This window comes from Vespa crabro, chromosome 24 (genome assembly GCF_910589235.1).
Source record: "Vespa crabro chromosome 24, iyVesCrab1.2, whole genome shotgun sequence".
Lineage (NCBI taxonomy): Eukaryota > Metazoa > Arthropoda > Insecta > Hymenoptera > Vespidae > Vespa > Vespa crabro.
Genome location: NC_060978.1, coordinates 3,560,972 through 3,578,804, shown reverse-complemented (window position 1 = coordinate 3,578,804; position 17,833 = coordinate 3,560,972). Strand labels below are relative to the sequence as shown.

The following is a 17,833-nucleotide window of genomic DNA, read 5'->3' as shown; positions in this document are numbered from 1 at the left end:
TAAAGTTTTCAATGGCGATGACACCAAGTGCAATCGTACTTTTGGTCTTCTTCTATTCAGTACCGCGCACATAGAGAACTATCGTACATGTAAGAGAGCAATTCGTGCGATCGCAAATGACAGTGGCACTTTTACTTTGGATCTGAGTGTAGCCTTCCATTGTTCCACGCCCTTCCATTTTAGGCTATACACATTCCACGTTCTGACATTGACTTCGATGGTTTAGCGTTTCGATTGATACAGCGCTTATATATATATATATATATATATATATATATATATATATATGTATGTATGTATATGTATGTATAGATAAAAACGAGGAGATATCATTATTCTACGTATAGGACAAAAAAGAAAGAAAAAATCGCACAAACGTCGAGGGAGACTTTAAAAAACTCGTCTTTAAAATCCCTCGAGCATAGCTAGCTATCATCGAGCTGAACTTTAAGAGAGGGAAAGTAACTCTATAGGAATGTTGCGACGAGCACGTCGGTCCTCTGATACGCAGAAAACGTTTAGATTACAAGGGCACGGGCTAGGCAAACCGGAGCACCTCTGTGAGCTTCGTATACGCATCTACATATGTACGTAAATATGCGTGTGTCGATGTATTCAAAGGTGCAACCCTTTCATTAGCGCGTAGGCCACGCGTTCTATTATGCTTGACAAAACATCCGATTCCATTGTCGGTGAACAATGTACGTCGTGGTCACGTGTTCCACTTTCGATCATTATTCGCGAAGTGTGCATAAAATTGACAAATTGCTCGCGATTCTCTCTCTCTCTCTCTCTCTCTCGTTCCATATCGCGAGGTTGCACGAGGGTGCACGGGCGAGTGAGAATTCTTTTCACGCGGCGTCTTGACGCCGTTGACAGCTGTCACCGGCGTCGAGTTCGTCCTTCAAAAACAAAGATCGAGGAACGAGAGCGTCCCTCCATCGTCATAGTAGAGAGAGAGAGAGAGAGCACCAGTAGTCTCCAAAGCCGACCCTATGCAGCTTTACGCACAGTGTGCCCTTTAAATCGTCGATTTAAAATCTATTCCCGCTACTCGAAAACTACCGAACGGTGAAATTTTAACGACGTATCCGCTCACCCGAATGAAATTATTTAAGACGCGATATTGGCCACGAGAGCTAAATTCTTCCATTTTTTTATCTCTCATTTTTGTTCTCTTTTTCTACTCTCTCACTCTCACTATTTTTGACACGGACACGACGCGTGCTTCGAAGAGATAAAACGTTCGCTTTTGTCTACTCTCGGTCGTCTTGAAAAACGGGCATTCAGAATCAGACAGTCGCGATCCCTCTTGATGGAAGGAAAAAGGGTCAAATAGCGAACGAGAACGGTAAAGTTTTTTTCATATCTTGTCCAAAGTCAAAGCCACGAATGAAGAGAGAAGATAAAGAGAAACGAAGCGCGGTCTTGCTCACTCTCATTCTCTCTCTCTTTCACGTGTTTTATCACAATAGGAAGAGAGGTCCCGTTGAGTGATACTTCCGACAAGGCAATCCACTGAAATAGATGAAGAGATCTTCCTCGGTAGCCGAGCACGCGTCAACTTTTGCTTGTTGCGCGCGCGCGCGTGTTAGTGTGTTTATAGATATACGAGTAGCATTTGTCTTGAGATGTTGTTCTTGTCTTGCCGCTTACGCGAGGTGATCTCAGAAACGTGACAATAGAACGCGTACTTAGGAATTAATTGGAGCGAGCAATCGAACTTTCAAGAAGATAACAATATTGTTCGATGTTTGATTGAGATAAAAATTCATCGAAGTATAGGGAAAGATTCCAATTGTTTCTCCTCAAGAATCAAGACGATTCTTATAGAGAAAGGTTGGGAATATATTTCAGTTAAGAACTAGAAAGGCAATGGATTAGAGGTTTTCTCGAAGAAAGAAACGTTCATCCGTGAAACGGAGAGTTAGGATTAAAAGAAAGGCCAGAAAGGAGAAATAAGAAGTGACCGAAGGTCGGTCCGGTAACGTAAACGGACGCGACGTGACGGTCGAGGACACGAGCCAACTCAAGCTTCTATTTCAACTTCGGGGGTGATAAATCGAATCTTGGAATTCTACCGTGGGCTTAACCCGGATAATCGGTCGAGACAGCGTGCTCGTTGCGTCTCGTTACTCACCGATGCCATATAAATTGTCTGGATTGTAGGCTAGCGGAAGTATTACCGTTAGACAAATCTTTTTTCTATTCAGGTGAATAGTCAAGAGAAGCAATTCTATTGAATTTTCAAATATACGTAATTATTTACGGTCATATTATCATCCAACGGGTTCGAGGTAATCCATAGGAATCATCGAAGAATAAGAAGGGTGGTTTAATCGAACGGAGAAAAGAAAAAATACTTTATCGATATATTTCGTATACGAACGAATGATTTTCTAGCGTGACGAAAGATTTACTCGCCTTCGTCACGGTTTCAAACCGTCGTTAGATTTATTACCGTCGTTGCGTGAGAGGAGTCGCGTCGTCTCGATTTATTTCTCGCAACGCAACGTGTCGACGATGACGACGATGATTACGAGAAAGGCGCGGGAAAAACTCGAACCGAGTCGAGTTACCAGCTCGGCCCAGAAATTAAGGACTCCGCGAGCGATTAATTTAACGCTTACCCGTGTCGAGTCATTCGCGTTCGTTCTCCCCCAACCCGTGTAGATTGGATCTTGAAAGCCCAAAGGCATCGTATACGTCACGATCTCCCTGGAAACGATCTCGTGCGAGTACGACGTTTTCATCGTACTCACCGACGACGCGAGCTATTCGTACAATACGTTCGTTTTCTTCCTTTCGTTCCTCGAACGAGTAAGCGAGCACCTTAAACGTATGTAAACTTCTTTGCGGGGGAGACAAACAGATTACGCGTCGATTAGCGTGCCACTCGTTGTAGCATATCTTGTTCGAGATACGCCGACGGCAAGAAGAAACAAAACGTCGTACGCGCGGATTACTCACGTTTAACGCGTCGGACGAAGCGTATTATCGAGCACGTGGCGATGATGTTCCTTGGTTGAGGCAGGACGATGATAGTCGATCAACAGGCACGTGTAAACTTTTCTCCTCGAAACACCGCACGCCGTTTCCTCTTGGTACTTCATCAGAAATTTACGAGATGTACCTGATCTTCGATCCCTCCCTCCCTCTCTCTCTCTCTCTCTCTCTCTCTCTCTCTCTCTCTCTCTCTCTTGAATCTCTCGTGATCGATATTTTGAAAATCTTTTTTACGGAGCGATATTCCGTCTCGAAAACGAAGACAAAGATCGACGATACACCGAGTCGATGGACTCTCTCGAGCCAGATCTTTATAATTAGAATCTCGATCGAGCCAGACGAAAGATTTTATTTTCTCTCGTAGTAGATATCTCGAATCTTGTTTTTGAACGCTCGCAAGATCGTCGAGATCGGCGGTCCCTGTCTTTCGAACTCTTTCGAAAAAAGACTGAATATCGTCGAGGAAATCACGCGATCTCTTCCGCGTTCGTAAAAAAGATACGTCAGTTGCGCGAAATCCGCCGACCGACGAAACGTTCGTGTCTTGAAACGGAGCACAGTCACGAAGAGACGGATCGACGCACGCCCGTCCTATTCTACGCTCGCGTGATATATTTATAGCGTCAAAATGGAGAAGTCCGCGTGTAAATCGTCCATGACACGATTTTCCGAGGCGATGCTCAAAGGGACTCGATGATTTACGAGAGAGATCTCGTCTTTCTTTTTTTTCTTTTTTTTCTCTTTTTCCTTTTTTTTCGTTTTTCTTTTCGCAAGCGCAAGAGGAACGGACAGGGTCCTCTTCGCTCGACGGTCAATGACAGAAGTGCATCGGATGGCTTAGAGACCGGCGCACGTAGTAGGCTCGGACGGGAATCGTCTTAATTAGGCGCGATTAACCGAGACGCGGCGGTGCAAGTCTCGAACGGACAGGCAGAAGGAACAGAGAGAGAGAGAGAGAGAGAGAAAGGCCAAGAAAGAAAGAGAGAAATGGCTAGATGGAAGGAGAGCGAGACGTTAACGGAGCACGCGAGTTACTCGGAACTACGAGTAGTCGAGAGGCTGCGACTCGTTCGCTTGGTGACCATCGTAGCACTGAACACCGAGAGTAGAGTTCTCTCGAGCGAAGAGCGTAGGGCTTCGGCTTCGTGTATTCGATCTCCCTCCCTCGCTCCTCTCTCTCTCTCTCTCTCTCTCTCTCTCTCTCTCTCTCTCGCCTCACCCCCTATCACCTCCCCTTTTTCTTCATCGCACTATTTTGTTCGCATCTTTTTCTCCCGCGCTAGCTCGACCTTCCACGTGTGTATTCACGTGGTGGCACGCACACGTTCGCCCACGTGGTTTCCGATGTTAGTTGGCATCAGTCGAAAAAATGTCAGGACGATAAGGACGTTGATTCTTTCGCTACGTGCAAACTGTGCATCTGGTTTCTGCTGTCAGTTGGTGTTTAACGTTACGAGACACTCGAAAAGTTGGCGTAAATAAAATGTAAACATCTTTTTTTTTGTTTTTTTTTTTTTTTTTTTTTTTTTTTTTTTTTTTTTTTTTTTTTTTTTTTTGAAATAACGACGCGACGATATATTGGAACTTTTGCTTCGTCGTTCCTTTTCCTTTTCCCTCTTGTCCGTTGAATCATTCCGATCCAGCGTTTTATACGCCGCTTTTTACGAAAGCTGCCATCAAACAACTTGTTGATATAATTTCTGTAAACATACTCGTATCTCAAAGTCCTCCAAAGATCCTTCAGAACGTATGTTTACAAAATTGTAATAAAATTGAATGATATCTGAGCATGTAGATAAGAGTACGCACGATTCGATCCCGTCCTTGAATGAGATTTGAAACTACGTATTTGCAATAAGGTTGTACGGTGTTTTTGTTTCTTTCTTTTTTTTCCCTTTCTTTCTTTCCTTTTTCTTCTTCGCTGGTTTATCCTTCGTTCGTCTGTGGTTGAAAATAATCGAGTAAACTCGGCGCGTCATTACAATGACATCGCATTCCGATCCGCCAATGTCACTCTTCCATTAAAATATTCGATATGTCGCGTTCGATCATTATCTTTGTATAAGCATGTTCTTTCGAATATACTTATGAATGCGTTGAATTATACGTTAATTAGTACCGTCGAACTAGGTGAGAAATACCTTGGAGTAAAAAGAAAACTTTCGAAAAAGTGGGAAGACGAAAGAATCCTTACTTTGGCTTAACTCGGGTCGCGTCTCTCGGCATTCTTATTTTTTACGAAACGCCTAAACTTTTCGATCCATCCTTTAACAACTTTCTTCGCTAACGATCGGTTAAGAGAGTTTGAAATACTTTCGATGAGATCTCTTAGAAAGATCTGCGACAAAGTACTCTTCGCACTCACACCCCTATTTCTCTCTTGTACAAGAGTGTACACTCGATAATTAATTTTTCGAACGCTCCTCTCTCTCCCTCTCTCTCTTTCTCTCGGGGATATAGGATTAAGGAAGAAATCGATCAGTGATACGACGCGATGGTTTAAGTTAGGCCGACGAGAGGCCGTCGAGTTTATAGGCCGAGAGTTATCGGAAAAATCACCGGCGCATTCGTACGGAGCAAAACACTTAACGATTTCACGAAGCCTCGGCCCACGCATCTCGAATCAAATATAAATGCAAATCTATGAATACTCGCGTATAGAGTCGAAGCGCCGCGCCGACGGAGGCCGTGCACACACGGCGGTTTGACGCAGGGAGGAATTCTGAAGCGCGCCTCCTCGCTAATGCAATCGAATTTCGAGGACGTACGTACGTACGTATGTCTCCCAGTCGTACTCGGCTGGGCCGTTAATTTGATTCACAAATGAGGTCGTTAATACTTTTCTCCGCATTAACGTTCCCGGGCACTTCCAAGCGATCGCGACTGTTTTCTACAACCTCCTCCGGCTTAACACCGAGACGAATCCTTTTTTTCCCCTTTTCTCGTTCTTGCGCAATCGGATAAAATTGAAAGAAGAAGAAGAAAAAGAACGGACGTTACGTCATAAATCTTGAAATCTCCATTGATCCGGCTCGGGATCGATCTAGACGATTACGCCGTGAGAAAACTGCTAAATGGAATTCCATTAACGGCCGTTAACTCTTTGCACGCCGATCGAATGACAAAACGAGAGAATTACACTGTCTCCTATACTGATATGTATGCGCACCTGTGCCCATTTACTTATGCGCACCGTGCGTCTGGCATTAAATGTCTTACAACGAAACAGACGCACGATTTCCGACGCGGAGACATTTTCAAGGATCTCGAAGGACGCCAATATCCTCCCTTGGCCGTTCGACTTTCCTTCCTCTCTCCGCTCGTTAAATTCTTTGCTAACTCCGTTTTATCGCTTTGTCGCGAATATCTCTCTTTTTATCAATGGGACGAAATGAGAGAAGCTTACTACAACGAGAATCCTTACTACAACGTGTTTGTAGGCACGTTTACGTTATTTTTTCCCTACGACATCTGAAAAACACGTGCTCGCGAATTCCCATAAGCGAGACCTTTTCTCTTTTGTCTCTCTTCTTTTTCAGTTCTTTTTCTTCCTCTTTTTTCCTTTTTACCAACGATAACGATCCCTTATCGTTAGAGACGGGATGGTTCGTTTCGTAGAATAGCAATACTTTGATTCGTACGTACTCGTCGTTCGGAAATGAATTTTTAATCGCAATGCCGCTTAGCTGTTTCTGAATAAATAAGAAGAGTAACGAGTACGGATTCGTTCGAATAAGCGCAAAGCTTTTTATCGCAGCTTATATATGAAATAGCTAGTACAGCGGTTAAACGTCATCCGACTTAACTCTCTATTTCTTTTATTACGTTTTTTCTTTCCTCTCTCTCATCCTACCTAGCCCATTCCCAGCCGCCGCCGCCGCCGCCGAAAGAAACTACTCTCGCGTCTTTTTACCTCTTTACCTCATTTTCGAGATCGGTCGTAGGTTATCGGTTTTCCGGGACTCTGTCGAAGAAGTTTCGAAAAAGAGCAATCCCTCGGGGTAGGAATACTCTGCTCGATTTGACGGGAAGAGCGAGCCGATTTGCTCCGGTAACGAGCGCGAGCGGTGATTACCTACCCTACCTACCTACGATTTAAAAAAGAAAACTTTTAAACTTTCCTTTCAACTATTTCCGTACGTTCGTCCGATCGAAAATCGGTCGTTGCAAAAGTCTCGTTAGGGTTAGGAAAGAAAAAAAAGAAAAATAAAGATATAATTAATAGATAAGAGAGCATAGAGAAAAATGCTTATCGACTTATGTCGTAAGGAGAAAAGGAAAAAAAAAGGATAAGGAATAACGATAGATTCTGTTTGGTTAAAAACGAAACATAAAGAGGCATCCTTAATTTGGAAGGAATGCTCGATAGAACGGAATAGCTACGAGGTTAGAGAGTAACCTATTTGAAGAAGGAAAATATGAAAAACGTTGTGCTTCTTCTAGGATGAATGGGGAGGGATTCTAGACTTTGGATTCTAGAGACAATATTTGTAGTAATAACATCTTGACGATTCCTTATACGCGTTTGAAGAACCTGAAGAGCCTACTACTTCTCTACCTCCTGGAACGCCTTTCAGCGCCTCGAATAACGTCGTCCCTCGACGATGTTTGATTTGATTTTCTGTCTCGAAAGAAGCGTGACAAGAGTCTTATAGCGACTACGAAAGCTTGACTACTCCTACGCATTTACCAACACGAACATGCGGTAGCTTAATGTGCGTACTTTTATTCGATTCGACGAAACGCGTCCTTCGAAAGGATCGCGTTATTAAATTCGTTCTATCTATCCGGATTCTAAGAATTCTTCGAAAGTTAGAGGATAGTAGTTGTCCACTTATTCACGAGAGATAATTACGACGTAAAGTTGGTTTCTTTTTTTGTTTGTTTTTTTTTTTTTTTTTTTTTTTTTTTTCTATTTTTACTTTTCTCTATTCGAGCATCGGCCGAAGCGTAATCTCGTATACGATCGTTAACGTTGACAATTTTACAAACGACTGTGGAAAAAAGGAAGAAGCGGTTCTGAAAAAGGGAGGACCGGAGAAAAGACCCTTTTTCTCACTTTCGTATACTTTCCGCGTGTAAACGTTCTCCACACGCACGTGACGTTTATACAATATGCCTCCATAGAACGGATGCCGGTTGAATATTAAGTGCTCTCTTTCTCTCTTCTTCTTCTTCTTCTTTCTCAGCTAACTTGAAAAACGACTCGCTTTTAAATCATACGTCCTTAACGTATGTATATCGGGAAGAGGTCGACTACTCTTAGAGAAACGAGAGACACGTTACGAATTTCGTCGACAAAATCGTTTTCGTTTATTTCCGAAAGTAAAGGAACACTTTACTAGGGAAAGGTATGTATATTACCTTTGATTCGTTAAACGTTAAGCGCTGCCGAGTAGACGAACGATCGCAAACCGCGAAAAGTTACTCGGCTTGAAAGGTCTACCGCGTCAAAGGAATGGAAAGGCGTGTTAGTTCGCTCAACGGGCATAACTTAGAAACGTATGCTGATGTCCGAGAAGCAACCTGGACGATGAAGTCGTACGATTTATTATGAATTTGCACGCCTCTCTCGGATCCGTATATATATATGTGTGTGTGTGTGCGCGCGCGCGCGCGCGTGTGTGTGTGTCAGTGCCATCGAGGAGAGGCAGGTGGTGGTGCCGCCTTTCGCTAAAGCTTCACGGAAATTGTTAGTACTTTTCTTCCGTATCATCGTAAATTCGTTTTTTTTTTTTTTGATCGAGACACGACGTACTTCGAGCAATGCCATGCAAATTTTTACATTTCGTATCTCTATTTCGTCCGACTTGATTTTCGATCGTCTGTTAAAAGTCGCATTTAAAAATGAAAGGGAACGTGCTCTGACCGAGTACCTCTCTCTTTCCTTCGCAGAAAGGTGCTACCTAAGGGCAGCGACATAAAGTCCGGCGGCTTGCATCGAGAACATTTGTGAACGAAACGAGGACTCGCCGATATATTCCTAGGCAATAAAATCGATATAGCCCTTTGTCCCAAGGAATCATCGATCAACTTTCGCCCGACAGACGCGCATTACGTTACTTTACTGCCTGTTTAAGAGCCGCAGTTAAACATTCGTAGGAGCCCTTGACCTCGCGCACTCTCCTCGTTTGCTCTCTCTCTCTCTCTCTCTCTCTCTCTCTTCCCACCTCCTTTCCGGCCCTGTTTTGCTTTTCTTTGCGCTTAAAAGTACATCTCTTGACGCGTTAGAGATCGTCGACCTTAGAACGTTGAAAAAATAAAAGAAAGAAAAAGGTAGGAGAGCCGCGATAATAAATTCGATTCGCTCGATATTTTTCACGATCAATCGACGATCAATTTTATGCTCGTTAAGCAAACACATTTGGTCGTTTTCCGTCCGCGCGCGCGCGAGTAAGAGAGAGAAAAGGACGGTACGATCTCGTTCTACTCTAAACGCAAAAATACAAAAGCCGAACGTTTTTCGTATGGAACCGGAAGCACTCTCGGGCTCTTCCGTTCGCTCTTCCCTCATTATCGTCGTTGTGACCGAGTCCACCTACTTTTCTCTTCCTTTCTTTACGTCGGTCCATGGCTCCGTTTCGTTAACTAGTCGTCGAATCTGACACACTTTTTCTATCTCGATTATCAAGATGTCGATTGATTAGTCGACGATCCCTTTATCCAAAATTTCCATCTTTTTCCATCTTTTTCCATCTTTTTCTATCCCTCTAAGCTATCGTTAAAGTTTTAATTAAATCCGGTACTGATAGGAAGTGGCCTACACCATTGTCTTGCCATCCAGAAATAAACTTTCCTCTCAAGGTGATCAAAGTCGAATGAACTTCCGTTTTCTCGTTGGAAGATCTAAAGGGCGAATTCCAAATTTTCCGAAATGCGCGATCCTCGAGAAAAGGCCCCTTTTCTATTTTCTACTCCATTCGTCTTTGATGGCCAAGCATTTTCCTAAGCGTCGATCGCTCTCCCAAGGGAAAGGAATAGAAAAGAGAAAAAGAAAATAATAATAAAACGTTTGCGGAATGTTCTCCTTTTTTCTATGCGCCGAGTCGGCGCACGCTTAGGGTATATTTAAAAAATTCTATAAGATCAAGGACTGGCATACAGGATTATCTACTTCTGTGCTTTATTATTACTTTTTGTAACGATGAGATTATCCAGCCTCCAGAAGCAACGGTCTCCTTTTCTTTTTCCTTTTGTCTTTACTTTTTATCTTTTAATTAGCATATATAATCTCAAGCATAAAATAACGTACACGAAACACGGACGCTATGCCGAGGAGATTCGAGGAGTGTGTCTGGGAATGATATACATAAGTATCGTTCGTTGAAAATTCACATGTTAGTTCGATCGATTAATATTGTCGATTAAAATTTTCAATAAAATTCCTTTATATCAATTCTCTTGATTATTAAGAAATTCGAGCTAATAAAAGTAATTGCTTCGTTCGATTTATAAGCACGCGACGATGTAATTAATTAATCATGTAAGACGGCAATAAATATATGCACGTATGCAAATGAATTTTCACTTATGAATCCATTCAGGGTCACGTTGTTTTTTTTTTTTTTTTTTTTTTATGATAACACGTTTACCTTCCCTCGCTTTTCTTTCTTTCTTTTTTTTATTTCTTTTTTAAGGAAGTAAAATTTCTATATTTTTACGTCGGATTGTTCGGTAAGATTGAATGAAATGAAAAAACGAATTTTTTAAGTAGGTTTGCAAAGGGAGAGCAACCGATTTTCGAGCGAGTAATTTGGATAACGAATTTCTTTCTTGTCTTTTTCTTTTTTTTTGTTTCGTTTTGTTTTTTTTTTGTTTTTTTTTTTTCACGCTACGAGCTCCCTTACCCAAGAAGACATCCTCTTCGTGTCGACGCTAACGTTTCCATTAACCTCGGTTTAAGGCCCGTGCGTGACTTTGACGAGGATCGAGTCTCCCCCCCCCCTCCCCTTTTACCCTTCTTTTTCATCCCATATTATTCGGGAACACTTGGGAGGTCGCTCGTAATCGGCCTTGCGGCGAGCCTCAGATCCCGCTCCCTTCTTTTTCTTTTTCCCTCTCTCTCTCTCTCTCTCTCTCTCTCTTTTATTCTTCTTCCTACACTAGAGTTTATCGTAACACGACCACTTCGTATTAGACCACGGCCACGAGTTTAAGGGTCGATTTCCTCTCGATAAAAGGATCGAGTGATAAAGTGTGACCATTTAAATAGGTGACGGATGAAAAGTGTCCTAAAGTGAGTTTCATTTATATAATTATTTTGAAGGGTAGAAATAGGGAGTAGGAGAATTGACGAAAACGTGTTCGTTATCGAGAAACAAGTTTGGATGTTTGTAGCCTCGAGGAAACATCGTAGAAACGATAGGAGACGGATTCGAAACGGAGAGAACGAGAGAAACGAAATCGAATTTCGCTGAAACATGGTCGACCGGTGCGTAGTAAGCCTTCATCCGGTTTTAGATGTTCCAGCTCGGCCCTATTGTTGGCTACACAATAATTGCCGTTAGAGCAGCGAGTAATACGGGAAAAGGAGGTTCATTCGGCAACGATAGCAAGAGCTATTACGTTAAATGCCAGTAATTAAGCCAGCGGCTCTCCCTGCGACTTTCTTCTGATTTTGCTTTTACCTTTTTAGAGATGTCTCGTGTCACGGCTCTACGTATCGAATGCAAATTATCATCGACCGTATTGCATTAATAAACGCGAGTTAATAAATATTCAGGTAGATCGATTCGTTTCCAACATCTTCTCTTTCTCATTCTCCTTTTAAATAACGTCAGCACGTATCCGCGTCCACGCGAATCGACGATTGATTTATTATTAAAGTAAGTTGCACGTTATTTCAGTAGCACCCACGGATTCGTTCGTTCGTTCGTTCGTTCGATGCCGCTTTGTCCTACGTAGGATACGCTACGCTCGGCCTTCTAAATTTAAATATATCGCAAGGAAAAATATTCGTTCGATAGCGCCGCGACGAACGTATTCTCGTCGAACCTAAACTTGAAATTTATTCGGTTTCCGCTAAAGAAAAGGAAAAAGAAAAAAAAAGAGGAAGAGAAGATAGGTTATTTATAAAAGATAGAAAAGAGATTGTTAGAAAGTTTTCAAAGGTTCAAAGCTTTTCGAGGATCGAGGAAGAAATGAGAACCACTTTCGTGTAATCGACACTCTAGAGAGAGAATACACAGCGCGGCCGAGGGCGTCTATTTCTCACGCTTAACTATTACCGTGTCAAGCTCGTGCCCGAGTTATTTGCGCCAAGAAGCATTACTTCGAGGAGGAGCCCTCGTGAATTTCGAAAAAGGTCCTTGAAACGAGAGAGAGAAGACGTTGATAACTTTCGTCGTCCCTCTTTCTCCATCGCACGTGCGTTCGAAGAGTTTGAATGTTGGAAATAAAAACGTCGATCGGTCGTAAAATATCGAAAGACGAAAAGTTTCGATGGTGGTAAGGGAAAAAAATGTTTTTGCCAGAGACCCCGAACACTTGACGAGACTCGACGGGAGAGGATTTACGCGATCTCTCTCATTGGGTTTTGCGTCCCAAGCAGCATTAAGGAATTCTCGTTGCGTTTTGTCTTGGCCCCATTGACGCGGCGCCTGTCCGATCGTTTGCCGGACCACCCCGAAGTGTTTCCGTCTCTCTTTCTCTTCTTCCACTCCAGATGATCAAGTTTTTGCAGCAAACTTGATTTTTACGCGATCGTGAGGAGAACATTCGAAAAAAACAATGTCCTTTCTTACTTGATTATTTCTCTTTGCCAAAGGACAAGGTCTTTTTCGTGGGGCGAAATTAATAATGATAATAAGTGTTCTCTGGCGAATCGTAGCTAACAATAGGGTGGGACGGAAGAACGTATGAAAATTGGTCGGAGATGCGTCTTAAGGAAGATCCCAAGAATCTCTTTCAAAACGGTCCAGTCCAGTCCAGATCGTCTTTCTCGAGGCAAAAAAGCACGTATCTCGTTCGAAATATGTAATGTACGCCTATTCTACTCTCTCTCTCTCTCTCTCTCTCGTCCCTACCTTCTTTTCTCGACTTAAATTATGCGCCCTTATCTAAAGGGGGTTCGAAATAAGCTCGCAGCATTTCCCCCGCTGAATTTATTAGCCTCCTTGTCAGTTAAATAAATATCAAAGATATCTTGCTTGCTACATACGGCCGCTAAATCTGTCGTTTTGGATGGCACCGGGGGAGTTTAGGAAAACAGAGGAAAAGAGAAAAAAGAGAAGGTTGTCTCGATATTTCGAAAGACGAAACTTTCCAGAGGCAGGAGAAGAGAGTACGCGTGCCTGTTTTTCTTTCCAACTTTCCTCGATCACCCACTTCCTCGGTGGTTTCTCCTTTCAAATTTATCATCATTATGGATTCTTGGAGAAGGTTGCTCTGCCGATTCCACGTGCCCATATTTCAGGCCATGGACAAGAATTCCAATGGACTATCAAAAACTCTAAGGTCCGTTCTTTAAGTATCCACTTGTATAAATTGATCGATAATTTCTTTCGGATTAATTATAACGTAATATTAAACTCCGATTTTAGATTCGATGTGGCTCGAAATGAAGATGGCCGCGCGTGTTCCTTCCTGACATCTTAAATTGTTAAATGTAGATGCAACATCGAAGAATCTAGTTTCGGGTCGGAAATTTCAATATATCACGCGTAGATGTAAAGGTGGATACGAACGCGCCTCGTGACAAATACGAACGTCGCAAAGGAACGGGGTGCCGTGTCTACGAATCCCAATGAAATCTTCTTAAATTCCCCACCGAGGCCAGTCTCTTAGTAACCACCTACCGAGCCGAGCCAATTTCGATTTTGCCAAATTTTCTTCTATCCCGAAGCTCCTACTTTTTATTTAATTTTATTTAAGGATTTAACTTTATCGTACATTTTTTGCTCGTAAATGTTATTCCGGTGAATTTCTTAATCGCAATCGATACTATGAACATCGTCGGAGATACGTAGGTAGATTCGCGAAGAAATAGTTTCCCCTGCAATGTGAAATCTTTCTTTTTTCTTTCTTTGTTTTTCTTTTTTTTTTTTTCTTTTCCTTTTTTTTACGACGAACTAGGTGAGGTACCTTCGATCGGCTAGAACGGAGAACGTGTCGGAATTCTAGGGTGTATTGTTCGTGACTTGGTACTCTGCCAGTTTCGAGCGTTCTGGTACACAGTAGCTGGTACCGCTTCCTCACCCTGGTAGCAGCACCTTATTAATGAGCTACCCATTTTCACGAGTGATTTACCGTTTCCCTTTGTAATTCTTCCTACAGTCTCCGCTGCTAAAGTATTTAATGCGAACGTTCTCCATATACTACGCATAACCACACTCTGTCATCCTCTTTGGCGCATTTGAGATACCTAAGAGAGAGAGAGAGAGAGAGAGAGAGAGAGAGAGAGAGAGAGAGAGAGAGAGAGAGAGAGAGAGGTCTACCCTTGGTCTGCCCTTATCGAGCAAGCATCTCTCTCTCTCTCGTCGATATTATTCCCACGGCGGGTGGACTTCTTTCCTTATTTTCCTCCTTTGTCCGTTGACGAGACAGCATTTGTCTCGTTTATGCGTTCGATGGTTAAACCACGCACGTAGACAGAGAGTAGGAAGTCGAGCCAAAATGAAACGACGTGTAGAAACGCGCGAGGGGCGAATAAAGCTTCGACGATTTATTCGTCTCGGACTTGAGAGAAGCGCCGATCTAAATATTTGAGAGCGCAGGAGCGCTCGAAGCGACAGGTAAAAATATTTTAGCCTGTGGGCGAAATAGATTGAGAAGTATCGCGTCGACGGGCGTATTTTCGTCGATGGAAAATATCGAGAAATCACGGTCAAATGAATTAAAGCGAGGGAACGAAGAAAGAATTTCGAAGCCAAGGCCGGTTAATCGTCCCTCGATTTTTTTCATTTATCGACGATCGCGAAGTAAGTATCCTGCGTGGAATTCCGTAATTGCTGGGACGAATCCCAGTATAACTCTTTACATACAACTCGTAAATATCCTTAGGAAATTATCGAAAGAAATAATAACCGTTTCTAACTTTCCAAGTTAATTTCGATTTTGGAATAAATGAATTGTCGTGTCAATGAACGATAGTAGATGTCGAAGGAAAAACAATATCCGAGGTAGTAAACAATAGGACGAAACAAGCGCAGCGCACCAAACTCTTTCCAACTTAAACACGAATTAAAGGACTCCCTCGGCGTTTAGAGCGACGAATAATTAATTCTCTTCATGCAGAACTCTTGTTATCGTCCACCTTCCTTTACTTCGTCCTCTTTTCTTCTTTCCGACACTTACCCGACACAAATATCCTTACCAATTAATTAGGGTCTGCCGTAGAAGCTTGCGAGAGATTAAACGGGTGGCTTTTATTCCATCGCTCGGCCCGAACTTTCTTTTCTATACTCTATCCTCTTAAAATTTTACGAGATAATATTCAACGTCGAAAAAGATAGCGCACGAGGCACGATCGACGAAAAGATCGCTCTCTCGAATGATAGATAAAGTTAAAGGGGAAGGTTATGTCGGCGGACGCTTCGCGTTACACCATTGGCTCGTGAGCAGGAAAAAGGGTGTTGCGTCGAGGTGTACGCGCTTGTAATATAATATTTAGGTCGCGTGATCAGAAGCGCGATTACGAACTGTAGCTCCTCCTTCCTGCAGAAAGCATGACGTCGAGCTTTACGACGGGCCACGAGACGGTAATGTCGCAGGATCGTAAAAGCAAACGGTAATTTTAATCCTACTGCGTAGAGTGCAGTAGAGAGAGAGAGAGAGAGAGAGAGAGAGAGAGAGAGAGAGAGAGAGAGAGAATTTTTGAGCAGCATAGAAAGCAGAGAAAGTCGACGCCTCTCTCGTTCAAAGTACACGTCGGATAGACGCCGGTGAAATGGCTAGAGATTTTAAGTAAAAGAAGGGAGAGCGGTAGTGGAGAAAAGAGGAGCGAGATGAAAGATAGAGATAGAAGGCGAGGGATAGAGAAGGGAGAACACTTCCTTTGTAATACAGTTTTTTTTAGGTTAAGCGCAACTACGACGCGGTTGACTGGAAGAAACTTTCCCCCGGAAAACGAAAGGACGAAAAACAGAAAAACGAAAATAGATAAAGTTAAAACCAATAATTAATTCGGTCAGGTCCTAACGTTCTCTTTTTAATAAAAAGTGCGTTTTGTTTCTATCCTCTAGCAATATTATTTAGCTACTCCTTTCCATTTCTTATAATCTTATATATTTTCCTCGGTTCCTCGAAAGCTCGCGTTATTTTTAAAACGAGATGTTTGCGAACGAAGCGAAGAAGAAGAAAAAAGATCGACGTAACAAATGATTTCCGAGAAAAATTTCAAGATGGGCTTTCTCAAAAGTTCAAACTTTTATCTTTCCTTTTTTTTTTTTCCTCAAAGTTCTTTGTTATCGAGGTACTCTGCTATTTATGCGATGATAGGACCATCTATGTGATACACGTATATATAATAGAGCCTTGTACGTACGTACGTACGTACGTTCGTTCGTTCGTTCGCACACACGTGCGAGTCGGGTTCAATTTATTTCTTCAACCGGGCGGAAATTAAAATCGATCATTCTCTGCTCGTATCTCGTCGAAATCGTACCCTTACCACCTTTCGGCTTCTTTTCTCTATCCCTCGTACGTTCTCTCGCGAGAAAGAAGATTGAAATTGCTCGAGAATCGAGAGAGAGAAAGAGAGCACCCTAAATAAATAACAACGGCCAAATTCAATCGGCAGGTTATTCGGCTCGGCCGAATCGTATCCACCGTTTTACTGAGCGGAACTGTACAACGAAATCCCTCGATATGCGAACGAGATCGAGAAAACGAAAAATGGACGATAATGCGCGTCTGGATCAGCCAGAGTACCTCTTTGTCTTTGAACAAAGAAATATAGACTTTCGTCTAGTATAAGTTTAGCACGTATGCACGTAGACGCGCGTCGTCTAGCTTTCGCGATAACGAAATGAAATTTCTACAAGAGGTACTGACGGGGGGAGGGTGTCGTTCTGAAAACGATGGCGACCCGGTTTTCACATAATACGACTTCGGTACGACTTGGGTACGACGACGGAAATGCTGACCCGAACACACGTGGCTATGACCTCCTGTCACCTGACAAAAGATCCCCCAGAACTGCCTTTCAAGGCATAACGACCTAATCTCTGACCTCCGATCGCTTCTCCAAAAGTTTCATAGAGGGAAAAAAAAGTCGTTATTGTCGATCTACGATTACGAGCATCGTGCGAAGGGACGAAAGTTGAGATGTATCACTCGTCGTTTATTATCTAAGATGGATAAATTGTTAAAGTCGAATCAATTTAGTCTATAGCTCGAGACGAAGAGAAATTGTTTCGTAAATAACGTCGTCCCTCTTATTCTCTTTTCTTTTCACGAAGGAAGACCTCGTTATTTCGTAGTCTATATAACGCACACACCGAGCGACATGCCGAGAGAAGTAAGAGAGCCAAGGGTCGAGGAAGTGGCAAAGGGGTGAGTGCGACTAACGTCGCATAGGCCAGGAGGACCTCCGTAGACTTTACAAAAGGCTCTTATTTGCCGGGCTTTCTACTCTTACCCGGAGATGATAACGACCCTGTGCTCTCGCGCTTCTCCCTACAATAGATCCGCACTTTATACGCTATGCAAGAAATATATAACCTCTCCACGACTTCTTCTCGAGTAGACTCGAAGAGAGATTGGAAGAAACGATAGAGGAATTGTTGGAGAACGAATATATTAAAACCCATAATAACGTCGTTCGCTTCGTAAACACGTTTTTGAAAACAATTTAAAAGCGCAGGAGGCTTAAATCGCCCCTACGCAT

The 17,833-nt window shown here is 42.7% G+C and overlaps 2 protein-coding genes across 9 annotated transcripts in view; one reads left to right on the top strand and one right to left on the bottom strand.

The window, feature by feature from the left end:
* LOC124432151 (mediator of RNA polymerase II transcription subunit 20) overlaps positions 1-17,833 on the top strand; it is a 62,502-nt gene that overhangs the window by 22,790 nt on the left and 21,879 nt on the right. The window lies entirely within an intron of this gene.
* Positions 1-17,833, bottom strand: part of LOC124432150 (facilitated trehalose transporter Tret1-2 homolog) — a 51,874-nt gene that overhangs the window by 21,629 nt on the left and 12,412 nt on the right. Inside the window, exons 3-4 of one of the 7 annotated variants that reach the window (XM_046980782.1) lie at positions 4,042-4,947; positions 2,971-3,107 (exon numbers count right to left, since the gene is read on the bottom strand). The exons of 5 other annotated variants lie outside the window; for them this stretch is intronic. Coding sequence is in view for 1 of the 2 variants with exons in the window: in XM_046980781.1 (XP_046836737.1) it covers positions 10,854-10,865 (12 nt within the window). In the remaining variant the exon portion in view is untranslated. Of the gene's footprint in view, positions 1-2,970; positions 3,108-4,041; positions 4,948-10,853; positions 10,881-17,833 lie in introns of those variants that run through there. One more of the 7 variants, XM_046980781.1, reaches the window with a different exon arrangement.